General features: G+C 45.6%; 1 protein-coding gene across 4 annotated transcripts in view; it reads right to left on the bottom strand.

Moving 5' to 3' along the window:
- LOC144104142 (uncharacterized) overlaps positions 1-25,910 on the bottom strand; it is a 36,320-nt gene extending 10,410 nt beyond the window's left edge. The window contains exons 1-6 of one of the 4 annotated variants that reach the window (XM_077636973.1): positions 25,462-25,910; positions 15,662-15,925; positions 11,095-11,266; positions 10,102-10,308; positions 4,982-5,274; positions 1,279-1,482 (exon numbers count right to left, since the gene is read on the bottom strand). In XM_077636973.1, coding sequence (XP_077493099.1) covers positions 1,279-1,482; positions 4,982-5,274; positions 10,102-10,308; positions 11,095-11,266; positions 15,662-15,925; positions 25,462-25,474 — 1,153 coding nt within the window. In that variant the 5' untranslated portion in view covers positions 25,475-25,910. The remainder of the gene's footprint in view (positions 1-1,278; positions 1,483-4,981; positions 5,275-10,101; positions 10,309-11,094; positions 11,267-15,661; positions 15,926-25,461) is intronic. The other 3 variants (XM_077636972.1, XM_077636975.1, XM_077636974.1) reach the window with 3 other exon arrangements.
- Between the last annotated feature and the right edge of the window lie 1,099 nt (positions 25,911-27,009).

The raw sequence follows: 27,009 nt of genomic DNA, 5'->3' as shown, positions 1-27,009 counted from the left end.
CAAAAATTGTGTACGCTAATTCGTACATGCTGCTTAACGCGACCCAACACCTTCTCCAATCATTCGCAATGCGGTGCGCCTGGTTACTGGTCTGCCGCAGTACTGCCCGATAGTGGGCCTGCACGCACGTAGCAAAACCAGTGCCCTGCAGAATGTGGCAGAGCAGCAATTGCAAGCCCAGCATGTCCATGTCTCCACAACAGCGGCTGGCTGCCATATCCTGCGGGCATGAGGCTACAATGTTGACAATTTAGAGTCTCTCTCGTCTTCTGCCCCCCATGGGAACTGACTGATTTAGTAACTGTTACGCGATTACTAAAAAAGAGGAGTTCAGCTAATTTCCAAATGTGCAAATATGCCGCTAAACGTCACGAGAAGGTGTCATACAGTCTAGTCCCGGAAGGGGCCATCCAACTATACAAGACGCCACTCATTTTCAATATGGCGCCGCCGTAGCTTGGCACGACTCTCAGATACCACTGTAGTTCGACGGATTCCCGAGGAACACACTAACTAATCTCGAGCTCATCGCCATACGCCTTGCCAATACTCAAGTAGTAAGAAGACAGGATCCGGCTCCTTGCGCCTACCATGTTTACACTGATTCACAAGCAGCGTACATCACCTGCCATACAGGGGGAGCAGACTGTGTCGTTTTTAGCACTATTCGAACCGAAGCACAATTCGAACAGAAAAGCTTTCGTACAGGAATAAAAGACCCATTTACATTATAAAAGGCAAAATTTAGACAACAACAAACGTCAAGAGCTAATAATTCCTCACCAGAAGCTTGGCTACGTCTCTTCGAATGCAAAGGCCTCTCCTACTAACATTTATCTAGTTTTGTCCTTTAACCGCGGTGGCAAATTATCCGATCTCATCTCTCCATTGCCTTTCAGGCTCCACCGTTACATCATCTTTCTACTTGAATGCCGTCTTAAGGCCTAAACGTTCATCGGTTGTTATCTTGAATAAAGGTAGGACTGCGCGAATGGAACAAGACAGGTGAAAGAGGAACGAAAACGACAAACACATCCTAATTCACCTGTCCCGTCCAATTCGCGCAGTCCTACCTTTTATATGGAACGAACCAACCAGCCCGCAAGAACGCTCTACTATATCTTGAATAAGCTCATTGCTTCATCTTTTTATTCCTGTAGGGGCAACTGGATGCGCAGGCTTTAAACCGGACACGAAACATCTTGAAGGCGCCAGACCAACGTGAACACTTCTTCCACATTCCCGTATACTCAGAGGTCGGGGCTACTCAGTACTCACTCTTTCCGTAGTCTTCGAAGCTCTCGCGCTCTTCGAGAATCTGCGAGATGAGGTTCGTCGTGGGCAGGTAGCATATGGAGGCGAAAAAGTCGGCTGCCAGCCGCGTCTTTGGCGAGGTGAAAGTGAGCACGACGTTCCCATTCAGGCGAGAGCCGAATGCGCCGTAGCCCATCGCTCCCACAAGCAGGCAGGCAACCGTGAATCCTTGGCAAGCAACAGAGAAAAGTGGCAATCGGGCGAACATTGGAAATTCAAACTACATATTAGTTAGTTTAATCACAAGTGGATGAAGATAAACAATCCACCACCAACATTTACTAGTTTGAAGGATTACGCCTACTTAGGCAGGTAGTGACAGCTGATCCGGATCATGAGAGGGAGATAACTAGAAGGATAAGAATGGGGTGGAGCGCATATGGCAGGTTCTCGCAGATCATGAGTGGCAGTTTACCAATTTCTCTCAAGAGGAAAGTGTACAACAGCTTTATCTTACCGGTACTCACCTACGGGGCACAAAACGTGGAGGCTAACGAAAAGGGTTCAGCTTAAGTTCACAACGCAACGAGCCATGGAAAGAAAAGTGATAGGTGTAACGTTACGAGACCGGAAGCGGGCAGAGTGGGTGAGGGAACAAACGCGGGTTAATGACATCCTAGTCGAAATCAAGAGGAATAAATGGGCTTGGGCAGCGCATGTGATGCGAAGAGAAGATATCTGTTGGCCCTTAAGGGTGATGATGATGATGATGATGATGATGATGATGATGATGATGATGATGATTTACTAATTTCCCGCCAAATGAATAATATAGTCTGAAGACAATTAAAAAAAGACCAACATTTATGTCTCAGTTTCGACATGTGTCTAAAACACACCAGGAGCCCAGCGGAGCCAGGTTTTTTAGGCTAATTAGGTCTCCTGGCTGAGCTGCGTTCGTTTCATATTATGCTTTTTTCTCTGTGCCAGTTTTTCTTTTGATTCCTACCCTATTTCATCATCAGAAAAAGGAGCGTCACGTTGGCTAGCCCTACGTCTACACCAGGACAAAGGCCTCTCGCAATGAACTCTAATTAACCCTGTCGTGTGCCAGTTGGGGCGACCTTATCCTAACCTAGCTTATTTACATTTAATTCGCGTCTTTCTCCCCCAATATTTCGTTGGTGGATGTTGAATGAAGGTAAGACGCCTTAACTGCATCACTCGAGGTGGACACCTCAACCACACTGCGAGGGAAAGAAGAAAGAAGGGCTTAAAGGAGCGTGAGAGAATCACCGTTGTAGGGGGCTCTAGGCTAATTTGTACCACCTGAATTTTTTAGGGGCACTGACCTAGCATACGATAGCCTTTCAATTTCGCCTTAATCGAAATGCGCAGGCCGTGACTGGGACCCGATCGCTCAAGCAATTAATACAACGCCGATCGCGAACTTCGTACCAAGAATTGAATTTATGTTACTTTCATGTCCCACCCCTCAATAAAACAAACGAACGAGCAATCGTATTCTGAGCAGGAGTAACGAACTAAACCAAAACTAACTGCCAGACATTTGTGCCAGTGTGGTTATAGAAAATAGAACATCTTGAAAACAACCAAAAAACCTGTAAACTGAATCCTTTTTACAGAAAGGTGCTGATTTTTTGTGCAAAGCATTACTTAAACACTTGTGCGAGAACGTCAGTGAAAACCGATGATATTGCACGAAAAGTGTGATGGGTTCAGTAATAAAATGTAGCTGGCCACGTCATAAAATTGGCCTAAGCAGCGATTCCAGTCTCCAGAAGATGTACCATGGCTGGAGTACCTTTTCATTTCTTGTACCTTGTACCTAGTCAAGGCTGGGTTACATTGCGCTTGCTGGTACCTTGCCAAGGTTTTTGTATACCACATGTTACAGTTAAATCCACGGTACCAGTGTTTAACCTGATGATTAATCCACTGCTTTGCAAATCGAAGATGTCTCTCTTAGGCTGTCTCAGGCGACAGAACACCCTAATAATTCCTCTTTTGATTCCCTTTCTTCAACTCCCCCACTTGACACGTGAGCGCACAGGCGTGACTATAAATTCCGGGATTGGGAACTTCACTCCGACAGAAACGTACTAGCGGTGCTGGCAAGAGCCGAGCTTCAGTTCGACGAGGACTGACGCCCAGAGCATCGGGAGTTAGGTCGTGTTAATAGGGCTTTGCGTGCCAAAAAAAAAACAAAAAAAAACTTGGATATCGAGTAGCCCGTACAATGCAATGGAGGGCTGTGCAATAGTCTCGAACTCCTGTGGTTCAGTAACGCACATCGATACCGTAAACATTATTGTAGACATATATTACGTGTTTACATCTTTCTCTTTCGTGCCAATTAATTTTTACAAATCCCTCAGCCTGCATATTCCTTTGTGCACGGACACCGCATGTGAACATCCATAAATAATACGAATGACCTTACGCTATCTCACACACATGGCCACGTAGGACGCACAAATTCCTCCAACACGAATTAGGACAACCAGTATGCAAAAAAAAGTAATTTCTTTGTTTTTTGTTTCGTGAAGTCAGAAAACACTTAGATATTATACAAGTTGAAAACTAATATGATCATATGAAAAAGTGTGCTTGTAATAGAAAAAAATGGGGTATTCATAATCAAATTTTTAAAGCTTGTTCTTTCTGATAAAGTAGGGTCCTATACAGTGGCTTCAAGGACATGTAGATAGGAAGATGGATTATTCATGTTATTCAGGTGCTCTTAGGAGAAAAATATAAGCGGAAAAAGCTGAAATAGTAGGATAAAAAGAATAAGATAGCCTCGTATAACCATCATCATCAGCCAAAGAACGTCGAATGGATGACAAGCACTTCTCCTGTACCCCTCCAAGCAACCCTACCCTGTGCCTGCTGCCAACACTTTATCCTCGCATATTTCCTAATCTCTTCCGCCAACCTCACTTTCTGCCATCCCCTGCTACGCTTGCATTATCTCTTGGAGTCTAGTCCGTTACCTTTAAGACCCACTGGTTATCTTGCCTTCGTATTACATGCCCTGCCCAGGCCCATTTCGTCCTCTTGATTTCGACTAGGATGTCATTAACTCGTTTTTATTCCCTGACTCACACTGCCTCACCTGGTCTCTTAACATTAAGCCTATCATTTTCGTTTCCGTAGTTCGCCACATTGTCCTAAGTTCATACATAGAACTTCGATAGAATACATGGACTTCTGTGGCAGCTTCGTGAGGTGCGAAGTCTGTGTTTAGACCCGCCACGTGGAGGCGAAATTGCGAAAGCGCATTAATAACTGAACAGCACCAGTCGATAATGGCTGCAGGATGCTCTACTGACGCCAAGCGCCTAATTCTTTGGCTTCGAAGCATGAAGGAAGACCCAATCATGTGCAAAAAAAAAGGAAAAACAATCGATTAACTGCCAACCTCTGCATTCTGTGGCAAAAAGTAGAAGAAACCATATGGACAGAGAGAAGGCAAAAGCTATACCCGACGGCATTAACAGCATGACAGACATGGGAAAACATGGCGTACAGAAGGCACTTAAAACTTGGAAAAGTATGGTGACGCTGTGCGGACCAAAGCTTGCTTCCCGATGGGTTTTTTAATGCTATAGCATTAATAAACTAACAAAGACTATTGCAGAAGATATACAAGTGCGCCGAAAGCATCCATCCTAGTGCAGTGGCCAGCAGCTACAGGGCTCACCGGTGACACTGTAGGAGGCCGCACGCTTGAAGCTTGCCGGCGTCAGCATGTCTCGCCGAATGTGCGTGAAGCCGGCAACGCTGGCGTAGTTGAACGCAATGACGCCCAGGCCGACGAAGAAGGTCTCGGCCGACGTCTCATCCGACATTCTTCCGGCACTCAACACACTGAACATGCCGCTCGGGGTCAGGCTCCTCGGCATTTGAATCGGCGGCGACTCGAATCTGTCGGCGATGCCAGCAAGCAGGAGCGACAGGAGAACCAGCGGCAGAGGCAATGCCACGGCGCTGCACCTGTAACGTAACCATAAGAGCCTTTTACATGTTTCATGTTAAACTATGGGCCATGCCGCTAGTTAGTGAGCAACGATGACAGCAGCATGAGAAACAGTGACAAAGTGACAGCACAGCTCTTGCAACGAAGAGACCGAAGCATCTAGCCAGCATCATGTGCTGCGCCCCTTTTGAGCATGCCATCAGACCGTCAGGAAGACGGACAATGGCAGCAATGAAAATGGTTGCAGATGCAATGAAGCGGCTAGAGCTGTTCGCATTACTCATATAGACAAATGTCATTTCTGGGCATGTCATTAGTTCATGAGTAGGAGCGACAGGAGAACCAGGAGAGGTGGTAAAGCCACTGCTGTGCACCTGCAACGAAGGGGCCAAAGCCTTTTACGTGCCCCTTGCTGCGCTCGAGGGTGTGTCATTAGTTCGTTCTTTTTGTCAGGTGTCGCCTGTGGTTTCGGGGAGAATTTAGACCCGCATTATAATAGCAATATTAAAGCAATTCAAGGAGATGCTGGGAGTCGGCGTTTGAAGAATCGCCCACATCCGTCGCATGCTACTGTGTAATTCAGTTCAGATATGACCATTGGTTAAATTATTTCAGGCGTCACGCAGCTACTTTGGCCGCCGCCACACAGGAGCTCGCTCCTGTGGATCAGGAACCTCGCCCCCCCCCCCCCCCCCCCGGGAAATTCCCGCGTGAGGAGCTGCCTACAATAGAACGTGCAAAAGGTAACGTGAGGACAGGAATAGGCGCGAAGGCGCTCGCATTCAAATTAAACTAAGGATAACTCAGCTTCTGTCCACGACGCCACAACCATCTATAACCCAACATGGCACCACGCCAAAAATTTGAAATTTGGCAATGGAACTGCAGAGGCTTCCGCCGCAAGCGGGCCCACTTGCAGCTCCACATCCAACAAGCACCGTCTGTTCCAACCCCAGACGTGATTGCATTGCAAGAAGCTAGCGGCAGGGCTACACTGCCAGGCTATAAAGCATATCTGCCACCTCATTATGATACTAGTAACGCAGCCGGCTCCTTCACAGCCACTCTGGTGCATAGAAATATCACCGCAATTCAACATTTTATAAATGATTCGGAAGAAGATTACACCCTACTTGAGATAGTACCAAGGCAAAAAGGAGGCTCAAATCTCTTCATCCTTAATGTATACAACCCTCCCAGAAACAAAGGCAATGGACTCCCACACTTGTTGATAAACACAGTAAAGCTGGCTGCTAGGGCTCAACTATTAATTGTGGGAGACTTCAACGCTCAACACCCAGCATGGGGATATACCAAAGCAACTCCGAAAGGGAACCTGCTCTGGCAAATCATACAGTCACTAGGGCTCACAACGCTAAACAACCCAAGCGACCACACACGCATGGGTAACAGTGTATGTGTAGACACATCTCCAGACTTATCCCTCTCTAAAAACGTCAAGGACGCAAAGTGGGTCAACACCGGGCAAAACCTTGGCAGTGATCACTTCATCCTTAGCATCACGTTCCCCACGACAAAACTTAAAAACAAAGCAAAAGAAATACGAACCACGGATTGGGACAAGTTCAGGCAACTTCGCGACAAAACAGCTCCAAAGGAGATCTCTAACCTTAGCGACTGGGTTATCTCCCTGAATGAGGATGTCAGCTCCACTAGCGTTGTGGTGCCAGTTGAGAAGGAGGAGCAGATTGCAGACTCAAAACTGTTACACCTGTGGCAGGCACAAAAAGGCCTCCAAAAACGCTGGAAGCAGCAAAAACACAACAAGCGACTACGCAAAAAGGTCGCTGAAATCGAGAGGCGAATCGAGGAACATACACTTACTCTCCAAACACAACAATGGAACCAAATATGTGAAAGCGTCAATGGACAGCTCGGAAATAAGAAGACATGGCATCTTCTAAGACACCTGCTCGATCCAGAACAAACACGTCCCGTGCAACAAAGTCAACTGTACAGACTCATACATAAATATGAGGGTACAACTGAAGACCTAATCAAAGAGCTAGCAGAACGTTATCTAAACACGGATGATAGTACCACACAACCAGACTACCGGGGGACTCCTAATCCAAATTTAGACGCAGACATCACAGACGCAGAGGTCTGGTACGCAATTGGAAAACTGCGGACAACATCTGCGGCAGGACCAGACAAAGTTACAAATAAGACTCTCAGGAACTTAGACGCAACGTCGATCGCGGCGGTTACAGACCTTATGAACAAATACTGGCATGCAGGCAACATACCACCAGAGTGGAAACACGCGAAAATCACTTTTATTCCTAAAGCGGGTAAGAAACTCAGCACTGAGAATCTACGGCCAATTTCATTAACTTCATGCCTAGGCAAACTCATGGAGCATGTCATCCTCAATAGGCTCCAAAACTATGCGGAGGACATGAACCTCCTACCTGAAACAATGTTAGGATTCAGGGCCCAACTATCTACCCAGGACATTCTCTTGCAGCTTAACAAGGACATAATTGAAGCTGACGAGGGAACAGGAACGAAAGCAATATTGGGTTTAGACCTTGTTAAAGCTTTCGACAACGTCACCCACAAAGCCATCTTGACAAACTTGTCAGAAATCAACCCCGGAGAAAGGACGTACAACTACATCCGATCCTTCCTCACTAACAGAACAGCAGTGATAACGGTCGGAACAATAGTGTCTGCCCCAATCAAACTAGGAAGTAAAGGAACGCCACAGGGCTCCGTCCTGTCCCCTTTCCTTTTTAACCTCTCCCTCATCAAAATTCCCCCCAAACTGGCACAAATACCAGACCTACATCACACGTTCTATGCAGATGACATCACACTTTGGGTAACCAAAGGATGCGAAGGCTACATAGAAGACACACTCCAAGCAGCAGTGGACATCATCGAGGCATGCGCATGGGATTCCGGCCTCACTTGTTCTGAGCAAAAATCTGAACTCTTCGTGATCCGTCGTAAACAAAGAGGTAGGCGTACCACGACATCCCCCCCGCAAATAAACGTCTATGTTAATGGACGATCTGTCAAAGAGGTACAGACCATGAGAATACTGGGGTTGTATTTACAAACAAATGGAAAAAATACTGACACACTCACTAAGCTAAAACGCGCGGTAGAAGCGACGGCGCGATTACTCCGCCGCATAGCTAACCGCAGACAAGGGGTGAGGGAAAGAGATTTATGCCGCCTAGTGCAGGCCTTTGCGCTGAGCAGGATACTCTATGCCACCCCTTATCTGAAATTTTCGAAAGCAGAAAAGGACAAATTGGATAGCATGATACGGCAGGCCTATAAGGCTGCGTTAGGACTCCCACTAAATGCCTCAACCGAAAGGCTTATGAGGTTAGGAATACATAACACCTACAATGAACTGAAAGAAGCCCATTTAATGGCTCAAACAGCGCGATTAGCCAATTCCAGAACTGGCAGGAGTATTCTTACCAGGCTCGGAATAAACTTTCAACCTACGAATAACGATGCTAAAGTAGACTTACCCCGCGCCTATAGGACGGCCCTACTAATCAAACCACTCCCCAAAAACATGCACCCCTTACACCATGAGGGTAGAAGACAAGCACGAGCCAAAGCCTTATATAAGAAATACAGACAGTGTGCTGCAACACTTTATGTAGATGCGGCAGAATACAAAAATACCAATGCCTTTGCAGTTGTGGTTGTGAACGAGAATGGTGACCACATCGTCTCGGCGACAATCAAAACGAAATCCTCTGAAACGGCAGAAGAGGCGGCTATAGCCCTCGCCCTAGCACATACCCAAGGGAGCATCATCCTCAGCGATTCCAAAATGGGTATCAATAATTTCGCTAAAGGGCGAATTACAAACACCTCCCTTAGAATCCTTAACGCAACCAAATTCTCACCAAATTATTCCGAATTGATATGGGTCCCAGCCCATTCGGGGAATCCGGGAAACGAGGCAGCCCACAATAAAGCCCGAGGTTTCGTCGACCGGGCAGTGGATGAGTCTGGCTCCCTGAATTTCACGAAGGACTCAATGATCACATATCATGATCTCACCAATCATTTTAAACTAGAGAGGAGAATTTTCCCCCCTCCAGACAAAAGACTTACTAAAGAACAAGAGGTTACGTGGCGTCGTCTACAGACGAGATCGATACGCACCCCATCACTCCTCGCGCACATTTATCCAGATCTTTACAACCCAAACTGCAAACACTGTGGCCAACGTGCTACCTACGATCACATCCTGTGGGACTGCAAAATAGAGCCACCTCCGGGTGATCTAGTTACAGCTCCTTCTCTCGAGCGGTGGGAGACCGTGCTGGCTAGCTCTGACCCCAGAACGCAAGTTTTGGCGGTGGAGTGGGCTGACAAAGTCGTCGAGGGCTATGTACTCTCGACCACTTAACGCGACTTCTTGCCAAGCTCTTCCCGGCGAATAAAATGTTTTACAATCAAACTTCAACACAACACATTAAAGAAATTCTTGCGGGGGGATATTCGTGTTGAGGCGTCCGTTCACATCGAAGGCATTCCGCACCTTTTTGAGAGCCCTTTTCAGAGCCCTTTTAACACCTATAGCAGCGAAATCCACAGTCATGGTGGAAACCGCCACCCTCACATTCTGAAGGGGACGCTCCTGACATCTACCCACTCATCAGTGTGTGTCTACGTCACTAGACGAATGGCAGACGGGCTGCTTTCCAGGAAGACACGGATCTGATATGCGCATACAGTTGTGATGCGAGTAGGTACAACTGCTGTCCTAGCACTGACACGATTTCGGTGCTTTATAGATACTGTCAAGCGGCGACCACCTTTCGCTCAACTGTGAGACTCACCAGTATCTCTCGACGCTGCTGCACGGCCCATTGATGGCTGCACCAAGCGCACCGAAGACGACAACGCAGGTGCAGTACATCGACCCGTGCATCCATGGGATTGGTACAACCGCCATCATGAAATCTGTGACGGCCTCGGAGGCGATCACGGTGGCCACTGCTTGTAGCCCCACCACGGATAGGAGGCGCACTGCTGCTACAATTTTCCTGTTGTCGAAAGAGAAATACCGGTGACTAACAGGTTCTCTACCTCAGAAGAATTAGCAGAACCATGCACTACATTCACGGCAACCGGTTACCAGGAGTGACTTCTCAAAATAATTACCAAGAATGCCATACCTTGATTTATAAAGGTTTGTGTGACCGACCGGATCTCTAATTTGATCATTTCGGTTATTTATTTACTAATGCAAGACTGCTGATGCTCTTTTTGCTACGATTGCATGACTATTTCATGAAGTAAGTAATTACTCAATTTAATAATTATTTGACTAATGTAGTGGCTGCATCATATATTGATTGAATCATGACGGAGTGAAAGGTTTACTAACTTATCGATTGACCGACTGGCCGTGATTGACCGACTGGCCGTGATTGATTGATTGATTGATTGATTGATTGATTGATTGATTGATTGATTGATTGATTGATTGATTGATTGATTGACTGACTGGCTGGCTGACTGACTGACTGACTGACTGACTGACTGACTGACTGACTGACTGACCGACCGACCGACCGACCGGCCGGCTGGCTGACTGATTGATTGATTGATTGATTGATTGATTGATTGATTGATTGATTGATTGATTGATTGATTGATTGATTGATTGATTGATTGATTGATTGATTGATTGATTGAAGCCAGCTGGTCTTTGCAGTGGTAATCACATAACGACAGTTGTCAACCATTCCGGCATCAGCGACCTTGAAAAGGGGTACAACGGCTCAGGCAGTTCTGGTAATGAAACTCGCCCAGGATGAAATACGCACCCTACTCCCGGCCCAAGCGCTTTGGACGTGATGTCCAAGTAATGCGTGTACCAATGGAACCTGCGGTATTCTTTTCGGCGCTCTTCCATCATTTTGCAGCAGGCGTTGAGCATTCCGGCGTTGAACACGGCCAGAGCTGCAAACAGTGGAACGATGAGGATGGCGCTCCACCCTGCAGGAAGAGAAGCATACAAATAGATTAACAGTAAGGATTCCTTAACGGTAATATTGAACCTCATGCAGATACTTGGAGTGGAAACCACCACTGCGAACTTCTGTTCGCACTCAACATGGCGGCATAAAATTAACTTCGTTTTTGGTAAGAGTGCTTTATTTATTTTTATTTTCCTTTTTCCCCCTTGTAATGTACTGCAGCTTCCTCTCTTAGAGACACCTATTTAAATTAAGTTACCACTTTCACTAGTTTTGTCTAATGGTACATTATTTTTGTTTTCCTATTTATAACTTTTAGCTTCCTAATAATATAATATATACATATTTTTCATAATATAATAGATAAAAAATCCTTATAATGCAATATATACATGGTAATATTATAGTATGTATATACTCAGTTCTAATGTATTCATTTCATTCCGCGCAAGGTGCCACATGTTTCATTGCACATATTGATTCAGGATGTCCCAATACAATCACTCACCTCGGGACCTTCTTCTGAATGATATGAGGGACACATGAATTCCATATTTTAGTCTGATTCTGAAGAATTTGACTAAAAATGTGTTACTACCCGCATAAGAATGCAGCTTTAGTTTTGAGAATAGGCCTAAAAAATTTAGTCATAAGTCCAAATTCGCATAAAACGTGCATTTGCATCGTATCCAAAAAGAGTATTAAAAACCTGTGATTTTAAACGATTTATCCGCACTCAGTCAGTGCACAGCTTTTCGCCTTTCTGCCATGCTCAGAAATTTCTTCAAACATTTCGTTACCTTATACCCACGGCGGAAACAACATTATCACGTATTACATTCTATATATCGTCCGGTCTATCACCGTATATGAATTCATTTGCACTCAAGTACCATCAGCCTAATTACAGTCACTGCAACACAAAGGCTCCTCCAATATTTCAACAATTAACACGGTCCTGTGCCAGCTGGGATGACCTTATCTCTTCAAGCTTCATAATCTTATCTGCTGACCTAGCTGAATCTCTGCCGCCCCCGGCAACGCTTACTTTCTCTTGGAATCCAGTCCGTTATCTTTAACAACGATCTGTTATCTTGCTTCCGCATTACATACCCTGCCGAGGCCATTTATTCTTCTTGATTTCGACTAGGATGTCGTAAACCCGCGTTTGTTCCCTGACCCACTCTGCCCTCTTCCTGTCTATTAACTTTACGCCTATTATTTTCTTTTCCACAGCTCGCTGCGTTGTCCTAAATTTAAGTTGAACCCGTTTCGTTAGCTCTGCACCTTAGGAAGGCACCGATTGGATGCAGCTGTTATATACTTTTTTCTTGAAGGATAGTGGCAAACTGGCATTCATGATCTCAGAGTGCCTGCCAAATGCGCTCCACCACATTATTCTTTACTTCAGCCAAGTGGTCCGGATCAGTGGTCACTACCTACCTTAAGTATTTCTATTCCCTTGGCACTTCAAACCCCTGACTACCAACTGCAAACTGCTGTCTCCTTCCGAGACTGTTGAAGATTACTTTGGTTTTGTGCATATTAATTTTTGTACCTACCGTGCTGCTTTGCCTCTCTAAATCATTGACCATACTTTGCAGTGCGCCCCCAGAGTTATTTTGCAAGGCAATGTTACCAGCAGCCGCCGTGGTGGCTCAGTTGTCATGGTGCTCAGCTGCTGACCAGAAAGACGCGGGTTCACACCCGGCCGCTGCGGTCACATTTCGATGAAGGTGAAATGCTAGAAACCCGTGTACTGTGCGATGTCAGTACACGTTAGAGAACCCTAGATAGTCTAAATTATACGGAGATGTCAGTACACGTTAAAGAACCCTAGGCAGTCGAAATTATACGGAGCCCTATGGTTTCCTACATATGGTGTCCTTCATAGCCTGAGTCGGTTTGGGACGTTAAGCCCCCTGAAACCAAACAAACCAAAGTCATCAGAGAATTGCATATTACAGCAGTATTCATCATTAACACTTAACTCCCTCCTTCCTTCACCTTCCTTAATCAGATTTTATTGCTTTCCTTAGGGAGGACTGTGGTGGCTGTGTAGCTTATATATTTATGGAGAAGGCAGAACGCCGAACAAAATAAAAATGAACACTTAAATTACGTTTCGGCTCCCACACGGGAGCCTTGTTCAAAAACAGGTACAGACGTGAAAGGGTGGCTATTTAAGCTTCAAAATGTGCCCTAGGCAGCATTCGTATGCACTATGAAGTGCCCCGTCAGTGTGATTAGGAGTGTGTTCGGTTGTCAGAGTGATTAAGGATTCTAGATATAAACGGCTTTGGAGATCCTTTTTTGTTCTAAAATGCGTGCGTTGCTCCAATCTTTGTCATGCTGCCTGCTTTCAGAATGCTCGGCGCGTGCATTTGACGAAGCTGGTGTTGTTTCAACCTTTTAACAAAGTCTCTACTTTGTTAAACGTTTACGAAACGTCATTTAAGTGTTAATATTTATTTTGGTCGGTGTCTGACAAGACGGGTTTCCGTCCAACCCTCGACTTCCTATATATTTGTCTTCCAGTGTTTTTACATACGACCCTTCTACACTCTTGTTCCTCAATGCAAGCATGACAGGTTTCGACTCAGACTATTAGAGGCTGGTTATATGGCTATATTGTGCGCTTTCCTCTACCACATCACTGGTAATGTGAATATGGTCTACTATCTATTAGCCTTTGCGAAAGCCCGCGTGGTCCTTTGGTTTATTAATGTCTAAGTATATCCTGATTATATTGCTGGAAACAAGTGGTCCCTATTCCATTCACAAGATTGGCACGTCAGCCTATGCCATGGAAGCCACTCGTGGTAGGCTTTAATTCTGAAACGAAACGATTATGAACTTTCACCCCTCATAGGTTGGCCTTGAGAACTTGTGCCGCGACCTGTAATTACTGAGATTCCAGCTGTTTATTTTCCCAGCAGCTTCTTTTCTAGAACCTCCGGTCAACATCGGAGTTCCCTGTCAACTAGGCACCTGTAAACCCTCCATCATTTAGCGGGCCACAAACATTCCGTTTCGAGTAGCTGTTTTTCCTTTTCTTTTTTTTAATTTTCTACATATGAGTTTCGCCATCATTATTTTTACACGCATTTGGTGTGTGCAGACAACGTCGGTCAAAAACGAGTCTAAAAGTGACTTAACTTCCCACCCTTCGCTTCCTGCAACCGCGTCCCTAATGGCCTTCATCTTTGTCTTGTTTTAAAGCTGGCGCTCTTTCCTACGTCCTGGTATTACTCACTGTTGTGAAATCCTCTTGAAACGTACGCATTGCCCCGTTTTATCAGGCCTCTACGACACCTTCAAATCGCTAGCGCACACACTTCAAAAGCTATTTTCTCAACGTGTTCTTGCCAACATGGCGAGCCCTACAGAAATTTTACTCATGTTTTTCTGGTTCTATTTGGATTCATCTTATACTGTTGTTCAATTTAGAAAGAACTGAACTATAGAGCTACGCTGTTTTTTATGGCTGAGTCAAACATATAAAATTTTGTGAACGGTACTGTCACCTGATTATATTTCGTGATTAAGGTGATTGGACATAACTGAACATTTCAATATGATGATGCAAATTAATAACAATATAGAAAGCACAGCTTCGCATGGAAGGTCAGTATCTAAAGCTCCATTTCAATCGTAACCACAAAATTTTGTGAGAAGTGGTCTTAACGACCCGTGAGAAGTCACTTATTTATGCTTTGGTTATTTATCCATAATATGTGAACTATTTAAGACGTACTCAAGTGTATATTTTTGAAAACAGGGGCAAGAGTTACATATACGTACACATTTAATTTCATTAATATATGTCTATAAAACAAAATTTTCATTTGAAGGCCAGCGCCACCGCGGTGGCTGTGTGGTTATGGCGCTCGGCTGCCGGCCCGAAACACGCGGGTTTGATCCCGGCCGCGGCGGTCGAATTTCGATGGAGGCGAAATTCTAGACGCCTGTGTACTATGCGATGTCAGTGCACGTTAAAGAACCCCAGGTGGTCGAAATTTCCGGAGCCCTTCACTACGGCGTCTCTCATAGCCTGAATTGCTTTGGGACGTTAGACACCTATAAACCAAACCAAACCATTTTAAGGCCAGCGTTTCCCGTTAAGACAGTGACCTAATTTTAAGTCGCCCCTAGCTATGAAATTATGACAGACTAAACGACAGAGGGAACCCCCTACCCCCTTATTGCGTCCACATCCAATGATAGAGGGGGGAGAGATAGATAGAGAAGAGGAAGAGGAGGAGGAGGAGGACGACGGTGCAATGACTGTCCAGCGTTGGCAATTACTCTTTGTTTGTGGCCAAACATGCTGGTAGGGGCATTGAAGCTCGCTTCTGTCACTGCTTTCGTTTACCAAATTCCTGGTACGAAATGAACTGCAAAACTGCACTACCTATTGCGTCGAAAGCGAATGGCATGGCTACAATGCCGATGCCGAGCAGGTTGGCCGTGAGCGCTGCTGTGGTAGTCGTAAGCCCCAACATAGCGGACTTGGACGTGAAGTGGTCATCTTTCTTCTTCCACCGCTGAGCGTAGTAGCGCTTTGCGCGCCGCCACCGGCCGTCTACAGTGACGCCGACTGTCGCGGTGGCATCCTCGCCTTCCCCAGCAGCGACGCCGGCTTCGTCCAGTGGTACCACTTGGAATGTGTGGCTGTCTGCGCAGAAAGAGAGAAAAACTTCCGATGTGTTGGCCTGTTTGGCGCTCTTTTTAGGCCTTTTTCAACCCCTCAATATGTCGGTTTGCCTAAAATTTAAAAAATAATTGAACAAGCAGATCATTTACAAAGCGATAGAAGACAACCACATAAGCGCTAACTTCCAACAATATTACAGCGATAGCTGTATAACCGCACGTTTCCCGGTTCTCCCTCGCAAAAATTTCTTTAGACACTCCATAGACTGTCCATATACATCTGTCTATAAATTCTATAGCCTCTCTATAGACAAGCCCTAAGGAACAGTCTATAGGCAATACAAATCCTATGGACAGTCTATTGACATACATTTATGGCCGTTAACTTTTACTAGACGTTTGCCTATAGCCAGTCTATAGAATATGAATAGAAAAAAATAAATATCTATAGGAAGGCAGTACAGCCTAAGAAGTCTCTAGATTGTCTTTAAACCATATTTGTAAGGGCTGCGCCGTCGGCGTTGACGTAGCAACACGACACGCTGATTGGTCAGCACGCAGTGATGTCAAGCATGACGTCACTAGAATGCGCCGTAGCAACATGCTACGCTGAGCAATCCAACCCACTGACGCTATGCCCCCTGTACCGTATAAGGTAAGCAATAATAAACTAACAATATTGCACTTTCCACAGGAAACAGCTTCCGCTGAATCTCGGCTTGCACAATGGTAACAACCTTTTCAGTTTCTGATTTTTTTTAATCACGCATAACCGTGCGCCCGGCCATCATTTCATATCACCGTATAATATCAGGAAATGGGATCAAGTTTCTGGAAAGTCGATTTATCGGAAAGGCTACCGCGTATGCTAGCTTAAACATGCACTTCCTAATATATTTGTCTTATCGGCCGCTGTCTTATCGGCCTTGCTAGCCTATTCCTCAACCTCAGTTTCCGTGTTAGCTCCTTCTTGGGATTTAGTTTTTGTTTTTTCCTGTGTTATGTGAAACCCTGCAGTAACGAAGCAAAAGTGATGAGCAGATCAGGGAGTGCATATACGAGCACACCCTCTGTATGCCTTTCTGATGAGAGGATAGCCGTTCTTTAGGATCTTGATGTTGTTAGTGTGTCATCATCATCATCATCATCATCAGCCTTACTACACCCACTGCAGGGCAAAGGCCTCTCTCATGTCTCTCCAATTAACCCTATCCTTTGTCAGCTGCATCCACCCTTTGCCTGCAAACTTCTTAATCTCATCCGCCCACCTAACCTTCTGCCGCCCCCTGCTACGCTTACTTTCTCTTGGAACCCACTCCGTTACCCTTAAAGACCAGCGGTTATCCTGCCTTCGCATTACATGCCCTGCCCAAGCCCATTTCTTTCTCTTGATTTCGACTAGGATGTCATTAACCCGTGTTTGTTCCCTCACCCACTCTGCCCGCTTCCGATCTCTTAACGTTACACCTATCATTTTTCTTTCCATGGCTCGCTGCGTTGTCCTTAACTTAAGCTGAACTCTTTTCGTTAGCCTCCACGTTTCTGCCCCGTAGGTGAGTACCGGTAAGATTATGCTGTTGTACACTTTCCTCTTGAGGGAAATTGGTAAACTGCCACTCATGATCTGCGAGAATTTGCCATATGCGCTCCACCCCATTCTTATCCTTCTAGTTATCTCCCTCTCATGATCCGGATCAGCTGTCACTACCTGCCCTAAGTAGACGTATTCCGGGACAATTTCTAGGCTCTCCCTGCCAACTGTGAACTGTTGTTCCCTTGCTAGGCTGTTGAACATTACCTTGGTTTTCTGCATGTTAATTTTTAGACCCATCGATCTGCTCTGCCTGTCTAACTCGTTGATCATGATTTGCAGTTCACCTCCTGAGTGACTCAGCAAGGCAATGTCATCAGCAAATCGCAGATTATTTAGGTATTCTCCATTTATTCTTATTCCCAACTGTTCCCAATTCAGGCTTCGAAAAACCTCCTGCAAACATGCGGTGAACAGCATTGGCGAGATCGTGTCTCCTTGCCTGACACCCTTCCTTATTGGAATTTTATTGCTGACTTTATGGAGGACTATAGTAGCTGTGCAGTTGCTATATATATCTTCCAGTATTTTGACATAAGGCTCTTCTACCCCCTGATTACGCAATGCCTGTATGACTGCTGAGGTTTCCACTGAGTCGAATGCTTTCTCGTAATCAATGAAAGCTATATAGAGAGGTTGGTTATATTCTGCGCATTTCTCTATCACCTGATTGATAGTGTGAATATGATCTATTGTGGAATATCCTTTACGAAAGCCTGCCTGATCATTTGGTTGATTAAAGTCTAACGTTGCCCTGACTCTATTAGCGATTACCTTAGTAAATACTTTGTAGGCAACGGATAGTAAGCTGATCGGCCTGTAATTTTTCAAGTCCTTGGCGTCTCCCTTCTTATGAATTAAGATAATGTTTGCATTCTTCCAACCTCCGTTCCAACCTCCGTTGCTACCTCCGTTCTTTATAGCATGCTCGATTCTCTCCATATTAAACTTCCTTATGTCGGCTACCTTGCGCTTATTTATTAACTTTGATAGCTCCGTTAGCTCTATTCTATCGGTAGTGTTAGATGCCTTCATGTTTTGGCGCTTCTTAATCAGATCTTTCGTCACCTGAGATAGCTTTCCGGTATCTTTTCGAACTGTCCTACCGCCTACTTCTACTGCGCACTCCGTAATTATTGATGTCAGGTTATCGTGCATTGAATGAACATCAAGATCATCTTCCTCAGTTAAAGCCCAATATCTGTTTTGCAGCGCTATCCTAAACTCTTGTGCTTTCCCTCTTACGGCTAACTCGTTAATGGTCTTCTTCTTCGCTAGCTTCTTCCGTTCCCTCTTCAAGTCTAAGCTAATTCTAGACCTTACCATTCTATGGTCGCTGCAACGCACCCTTCCGAGGACGGCCACATCCTGAATGATGCCAGGTTTAGCGCATAGTATGAAGTCGATTTCATTTTTAATCTCACCATTGGGGCTCTTCCAGGTCCACTTCCTGTTTTCTCGTTTGCGGAAGAAGGTATTCATGATCCGTAAATTATTTCTATCCGCGAATTCGACCAATAACTCTCCCCTGCTATTTCTAGAGCCTATCCCATAGTCACCTACTGCGTGGTCGTCAGCCTGCTTCTTGCCCACCTTCGCATTGAAGTCGCCCATCAGTACAGTGTACTGCGATTTTACTTTATTCATTGCTGATTCTACGTCCTCATAGAAGCTTTCAACGGTCTGGTCATCATGGCTGGATGTGGGTGCGTAGGCCTGCACCACTTTGAGCTTGTACCTCCTATTCAGCCTAATTACTATAGCTGCTACCCTCTCGTTAATACTGTAGAGCTCCTCTACGTTACCAGCTATATCCTTATTAATGAGGAAACCCACACCTAGTTCTCGTCTATCCTCTAACCCGCGATAGCACAGTATGTGTCCGTCCTTAAGTACTGTATACGCCTCACCGGTCCTCCTAACTTCGCTAAGCCCTATCACATCCCATTTAATTCCCGCTAGTTCCTCAAACAGCACTGCTAGGCTAGCCTCACTAGCTAAAGTTCTAGCGTTAAACGTTGCCAGGTTCAGATTCCAATGGCGGCCTGTCCGGAGCCAGAGATTCTTAGCACCCTCCGCTGCGTCACAGGTCTGACCGCCGCCGTGGTCAGTTGCTCTGCAGCCGCTGGGGACTGAGGGCCGAGGGTTAATTGCTTTGATCATAGAAGGTTGTGGCCAAGTACTACACCAGGGTGGCCAAATCCTGCTCTGGTGAGGGAGTGCGTTGTCGTTTTTTTCGTCACCGAGATCAGGCCGCACTCCAGGCCTGGTTATGCAATTCCATCAACACGCGGATTTTTTTTTTTTAAACCCGGTGGAGAATTGCGCGGCACCAGGATTTGAACCCCGGTCCTCTTGCACGCGAGGCGGATGTTCTACCTCTACGCCATCACTGCATGCATGTTAGTGCGTACCTTCAGGTAGTGCTGGGTCGCCATGTATATTAATGCACGCTTTTCTAAAATTATTGCCGGCTATTCTTTCACGCTGTAGTCCTGTTCACTTCGGTACGCCAGAGTTGGTTCAAAATGGCTTGCCAAAGCCCTAACAGTCCACGCTTTCGACATTTTTCGTGCTGTTTCTTTGTTTTTCACTTTTTTTAAAAAATATTTCTGGTTTTTAGGTTATTCTTTTGATTTCTAGCCATCGCGTCCTGCAAAAGGAACCGTCAAAAAACTTCAGGACAGACTGAAGGGTAGGGCCAGCAAAGAGTTACAGTCCGCTGTCATTTGAGTATCTCCGGTCTCTTTCAACTAAACACAATCTTATACTTCGCCGTCCGGCAAAAAAAATAGAAGTAAGGAACATGTGACAAAAAAAGAGGCAAGTTGTCGCAACTATGAACCTGGGGATACTACCCGGAACATACTTCGGCAACTATAGGACCCTTGGGCATTGTTTTCCGGATTGCAATATACTCTGTGTGAAGTAGAAGAGAAAAAAAGAGCCCATTTCGCGGTTCGTTTCAACTATCGTAGTCTGACATGGGCAGCGAAAGAAACTGTTTTTGCGCATTCTCCTTACTTGTTGTTCATGTCACTATATGCGCCTTCTTAGTACTTAAGTTCACCACACAATTATGAGATTATAAAGCAAGAACGAGAGTTCGAGGTTAGTGTTTTGACGTTGCTAAATTAGCATTGTTTGTAGTTCGTCATCTTCGTCAGCCTAAGTACGCCCCGTGTAATTGCCACTGCCGTGTCACTTGTACGTTTCTGCAACGGCTGCAAAGTTATTGAGTTGGCTGCTGGTTGTTTTCTGAGTCCTTTGCAGCTCTGTAAACATATCTCGAGAATGGAGACAGCTGAACTGACAATTATCGTTCTGGATCGGTTGTGCCTCAATGGGGAAGAGCAGCAAATTTCGAAGCAGGACTGAAACGATATATTAATGACGTGAAAAAAAAAGGAAGTTTTGCTCCCAAACCGCTTCCGAAGCAAATGCAATCCTAGAAGCTAAAGACCGACTTGGAAGAGGTAGACAGCAAGTAAATGCCACGCCAGTATATCGCAACCCTGACGGTCTACAAACAAAAAACAATCGCAGCGACCCAAATCTCCGGCCTACGCACGCAGGAACAACTGTGGCGTGTAATAAATGAGCTTTTTATCTAGGCATTCTCTTGTTTGTTTTTATTAGCCATGATCCGTTCTCGAAATCGAAACAGGTTTTAATGTTCGCCCCATTCTTTGCTTGGCGTACGTATTTGCTTTTTTTTTCACGTCAGTACTGAACTGGCTCCGAAATTCTCATAGTTGCATAAAGAGAACTACGCCTATCCTGCACATTTCATTCCTGAGAATGTATCTCATAATTTTTATGTACTTGCAATTCAACTTCGCCTAAATTTGTTCTAGCGGAAGGTAATGTCACCTCAAGTCGCAAAGACTATCGTTTAAAGGCGTTAATCTACTTCTCTTGTATTTCCTCTCCAGGATATTGGTGTTTTTGGGTTGGTACTTCGGTTCTCTGGCTTGCGTTTTATTAATTGCTGATAGCATATAGGCCAGTTGCGTTTATAATGTCGCTACTATGTGTTTGGGCGTGTTTCGGATTCTCAAACTGTTTGGATGATTGGAAGTAAAAAGAATAAGTGTTTTTCAGGAATCTTCTGCGGTAAACGTGCCTGTGCAGATTTTAGCATTAGGATTAATGCTAATGTTCCCTCTCACATTGGCACTTATCTGACACGTACTGACTGCATGGCTGCCATGGATAAATACACTTTAGCGAGCAGCCCTCGATGTCGATTTTAAATTTCGTCAACGGGAAGATAGCAAGATCACTTGCCAAATATGCCGCTGCATGAGACATGTTGAAAAATAGGATTTATCTGTAAAACATTGGTGTATAAAAACCAGTGCTTTGCACGAACACCTTGTTTTCTAAGTGGAAACAAACATGGAACCTAATATATTTTCGAATGAAAATGCCTTGCTGCCCTTTCGTAAGCGAAGGTGATCTGGTCCTGGGGATAGAAGCGGGATTTTCTGTTGTAACAGAGCAGCGAAGGTGTAGCCTCTTTGCCTACACATTTACTCGGCTGCAGTGTTCGAATTTCGACGGAGGCGAAACGCTAGAAGCCCGTGTCCTGTGCGATGTCAGTGCACGCTAAAGAACACCAGATGCTGGAAATTATCCCGAGCCCTTCACCACAGCGTCTCTCATAGCCTGAGTCGCATTGGGACTTTAAATCCCATAAACCAAACTAAAAATCCGCTGACCATTGGCCTGCTCAAAGCCGAGGAAATTATAGCGATAGATGTACGGTCTGCTGAGAAGGCCCGTGTTTCTCTGCAAACATTGGTCTTGCTCACTCTGATAAAGCGGCACTGCTGTATAGCTTCAATGATCAGAAAGGCCATGACAGGATTCCATAGCAATGTTTTGTGTTATGAAGGGTTTAACGTCCCAAAGCGACTCTGGCTATGAGGGAAGCAGCAGTGAAGGGCTCCGGAAATTTCGACCACCTGGGGTGTCTTTAACGGGCACTTACATCACACAGTACACAAACCTCTAGAATTTCCCCTCCTCCGTAGCAGTGATATGATTGAGCCTTTTGCTACAACAAGCTTATGTACCACTGCTACGATGCCGCCGCGGTGGCTCAGTGGTTATGGCGCTCGGCTACTGATCCGGAGTTCCCGGGTTCGAACCCGACCGCGGCGGTCGAATTTCGATGGAGGCGAAATTCTAGAGGCCCGTGTACTGTGCGATGTCAGTGCACGTTAAAGAACCCCAGGTTGTCGATATTTCCGGAGCCCTTCACTACGGCGTCCCTCATAGCCTGAGTCGCTTTGGGACGTTAACCCCCATAAACCTACTACTGCTACGGGGATGAACGTGTCAGCGAGCTTCTTACAACCTCTCTAGCAGAGCTACCCCAGGAAAATTCCGAGGTAGGGGGAGTGTATTCTCGAGTGCTCTCACGCAGCAAAGCTCAACTGGGGCCGTATCGCTTTGCAGCCTTCAGCGGCATTTGTTATCTTTTGTGCTGGGGAAAGGTAAAAAGAAAGACTTAAAGCTGTGAGAAAATTTTGCGGCCGATAATCGGCTGTCTGATGTCAAAGCACCGATACTGTTACCCTGATTGCGCATGTGTCTTTGTCCATTTCCTTTTCTAGCCAACTCTCAATTCAACAAAAGCAGTATAAGGGGCGAGATACGGGGATGCGATAAAGAAAACAATTGAACACTATCTTCTACCCAAACCAAGGCCAAATACTTCTGGCGAAATAAGGTGAGGGACATCACCTGAAAGAGCCTGCAAGCGAACGCCCTTCAAAGCGGTTGCACAATGGGATGTGCAGGGTTGCGCAGTTGTGTACTTTGATACGCCCAGCATGTCCCCTTCAGTAAATGAAATAATAATTAATAATTAGTTTTTGGGGAAAGGAAATGGCGCAGTATCTGTGTGATACATCGTTGGACACCTGAACCGCGCCGTAAGGGAAGGGATAATGGAGGGAGTGAAAGAAGAAAGGAAGAGGTGCCGTAATGGAGGGCTCCGGAATAATTTCGACCACCTGGGGATCTTTAACATGCACTGACATCGCACAGCATACGAGCGCCTTAGCGTTTTCCCCCATAAAAACGCAGCCGCCGCGGTCGGGTTCGAATCCGGGAACTTCAGTAAATGTCAGGCATGGGGTAGGGAAGATTTGGAGCCGATAGAAAAATGTTTCCAAAGGCATCTGTTCTTATCAGACTAAATACATTGTGCCATGGCACTCTTCGGCCGCAGATACCCTTGCGCCACAAAAATGCACTATCATCATCAGAAACTAGAAGTTGTAAGGGTGGACGGGGTACTTGAGCCGTACCTTAGCCTGCGCCCCTCCGCGTGTGTGTGTGTGTGTGTGTGTGTGTGTGTGTGTGTGTGTGTGTGTGTGTGTGTGTGTGTGTGTGTGTGTGTGTGTGTGTGTGTGTGTGTGTGTGTGTGTGTGTGTGTGTGTGTGTGTGTGTGTGTGTGTGTGTGTGTGTGTGTGTGTGTGTGTGTGTGTGTGTGTGTGTGTGTGTGTGTGTGTGTGTGTGTGTGCGCGCGCGTGTGCGCGCGCGTGTGCGTGCGTGCGTGCGTGCGTGTGCGTGCGTGCGTGCGTGTGTGTGTGTGTGTGTGTGTGTGTGTGTGTGTGTGTGTGTGTGTGTGTGTGTGTGTGTGTGTGTGTGTGTGTGTGTGTGTGTGTGTGTGTGTGTGTGTGTGTGTGTGTGTGTGTGCGTGCGTGCGTGCGTGCGTGCGTGCGTGCGTGCGTGCGTGCGTGCGTCTGAAATTCTTCTTGTAAGGAAGAGATGGGAGAGACAAAACAGATATAAGCAAAAACTAATATAACGAAATACATGGATATAACGAAAGTCTTTGTTGTGCTCCTCATTACTGCCTAAGCAGACCCGAAAAGACGCATGCTTTCGGACTTCCTCGACAACAACACAATTGGTTGACCTAAATTTAAACCCTGATTTAACCCCGGCAGCACAATCACCAAGATTAAAGAAGATACAAAAGGTTAAACAAAGTGGCTGTACTAGCTTACCTTCGTCGGATTTAGTTTAACGAAGTAAATTTGGGGTTAATTTTTTTATTAGCGACGCTCTTAGTCGTAGCGCACTAAAAACGTCTAGCCTTCCTTATAATGCTCACGTCCAATCCCCAGCTTGAATACCGTGGTCTCGTTTTTAATGTAGCGAGCAATGGCAAGCGGCGGTAGAATGTTACAGTGTCGTTTGGGTTAGTAAAACAACAAGACAAAACGCAGCTCTCCGCAGAGTCCCTGTGCTTCCTGACAGCGACCGCATTTTCAAAACATGGCTAAAACGTAATGATTCTAGCACGATGTAGTTTTTGTGTTCTGTCACACATAAAAAGACGCATGATTACATTTAGACAGTGATCTGCATCAAGCAATGCGGGTGGTGCATTTCTAGTAGTTGGCGCCGTTTTTAGGATTCTTGAAAAATACAAGTGAAGCCTATCTCGTATTAATGAGTTGGAGCCACTCCGGATGCGCCAACAAATCGCTAAAATTATAGTTCGCGCACTAGCTATATGAATTATAGTTGTCATGAATCACAATCTTGAATGATGGTGATCTTTTGCAGCATAACGTTCTTCAAAACTGAACCGTGCGAAAGCGATACGGCCACATTATGCCATGACGAAACAATTTACAATGTCTCTCCTCCCTTGCTAAACCTAACAATGGAACCGCCTGCATGCTTTGGTGGTTTACTGCACTGATATTAGCACTTTCAATCTTTGTTTAACATCTTAAATTGTGCAAACATTTCCTGCATGTGTAGCACTGCTTCATGCAGTAATTGGAAATAAGTAAATAAACAGTAGAACACAATTCAGTTCTAGCCTTTTCCTTGAACGCATCTAAACAGTCCCCGCCGGCGATAGACACTACCGCAGACCGGATTACTGTAGCAACTCGTCACGTTCTTGCACTAGTAAGCTGTTAAATACTCACCTCTAGATGTCATCCTCGTTTTTATGTACACTTAGAACGCTCCAAAAGTCACAGCGAAAACAGTCTCGCATCTCCTTCGGCAGTAGCACACAATTCTTCCTTTCTCTGAGCCGACGTGTTACGAAGCACTCAGTAGTCGAAATCGGAGACTGAAGACTTCACTCAAGCTGGCGTCCATCGGACAATCGTCGAAATGAAACACCGATCCTCGCACTTCGGTGCTGCGACAGCGACCGGGTATCCTCTCTTTGCGAAAACCACGCTGCCGAAAGATACACACTTAGGTTGCCGCCGCGAACACAAGACCAGTCCGCGAAGCGCGCGATTGTGTTGGAGGCCCAGAAAACAGCCGCTCCGGAACCCAGCGGGGGTTCGCCATCTCATCGTCGGTCCCCGTCGTCGGCACATGTGTTCGTAACGGCTGCTGGGAGCCGTTACGGAACGAGCTTGAAGCTTGGGAAGAGAAAAAGAAATAAAAGAGAAAGTAAAGAACGCAGGAAGAGCGCAGCTGGCATTGGAGGTAGCGCGGCAAGACGCGCATTCTCGCTTGGTCAGAGACAGCAGTGTGTGGACGAGGGCAGCGCTTGCAAATGCCATGCGCATGTTGAGTCTAGCCGCTGTTGGTATACCAACGCTCAAGATTGATTGATTAGACTGGATTGTTTTTTTAAGTGTCAAAGCAGAGTTGAGGGTTGTGGGGTCACCCTAGCGGTGGGCTCTGGGTAAATTTCGACGGCCCGGAGTTCATCAACGTGCTCTGAAACCTGGAAGCGGAAACGTCGCTCAAGTCGCGGAGTATCAATCTTTGCGTCTTGCTCAAAACGTCACACATAACACAGTATAGATTGTGTTTATTTTGGACTTCTCTGGGTGCAGTATCCATTGAGGTTTTCTTGGTACTCGCTTGCTTGTGTTTGCCTTTTTTGGTGTCGGTTTGTGTTATTTTATTATTGACGCTAAGCCTGTTTGTACCAACGTGGCTATAATGTTTTCTGATGTTTATATAATTGGTTGTCCGCTTTCTGTTTGAGTCGCACTTCGGTTATACCTTTGTGTTCTTGCTAGATGTTTTTCTCCATTTTTTCTTTTAGCTGGTTAAAAGTTTAACTTTATGCTTGATCGTTGGTTAGTTTAGCCTGTCTGACTCTTAATTTTGTACCTTAAGCTGTCTACTTAAAATATTTTTTTGCTCTATCCTGTTCTACTCCCCGTGAGCCTCATGTGCAGTTTAATTTGTATTTTTTCGTCGTTTTCTACGCCTTTCTTTAGCGTCATCGTTTCCTTCGCCCTTCTTCAGCGTAAAGAATTACAAAGACACTAAGCATCACTCACGAGATACGTGCTTGCTCTTATAAAAATAAAGAAATGCGTTCGTATACACTGGACTCAAGAAGATACTCAGACGTCCTTGCACATCAAGCCCCAAATACGAATGCCTCAGCCTCCCTTCTGATCTCCGCTCCGCTCTTCTCATCGTGTCGTCATCTATAAGGAGAAGTACACGTGCTTCGATCCCAATGCACTTTTTCCCTCTCTCATGGCTTAACG

The sequence above is a fragment of the Amblyomma americanum genome, chromosome 9 (genome assembly GCF_052857255.1).
Source record: "Amblyomma americanum isolate KBUSLIRL-KWMA chromosome 9, ASM5285725v1, whole genome shotgun sequence".
NCBI classification, from domain to species: domain Eukaryota; kingdom Metazoa; phylum Arthropoda; class Arachnida; order Ixodida; family Ixodidae; genus Amblyomma; species Amblyomma americanum.
This window is presented reverse-complemented; position numbering and strand designations above follow the sequence as displayed.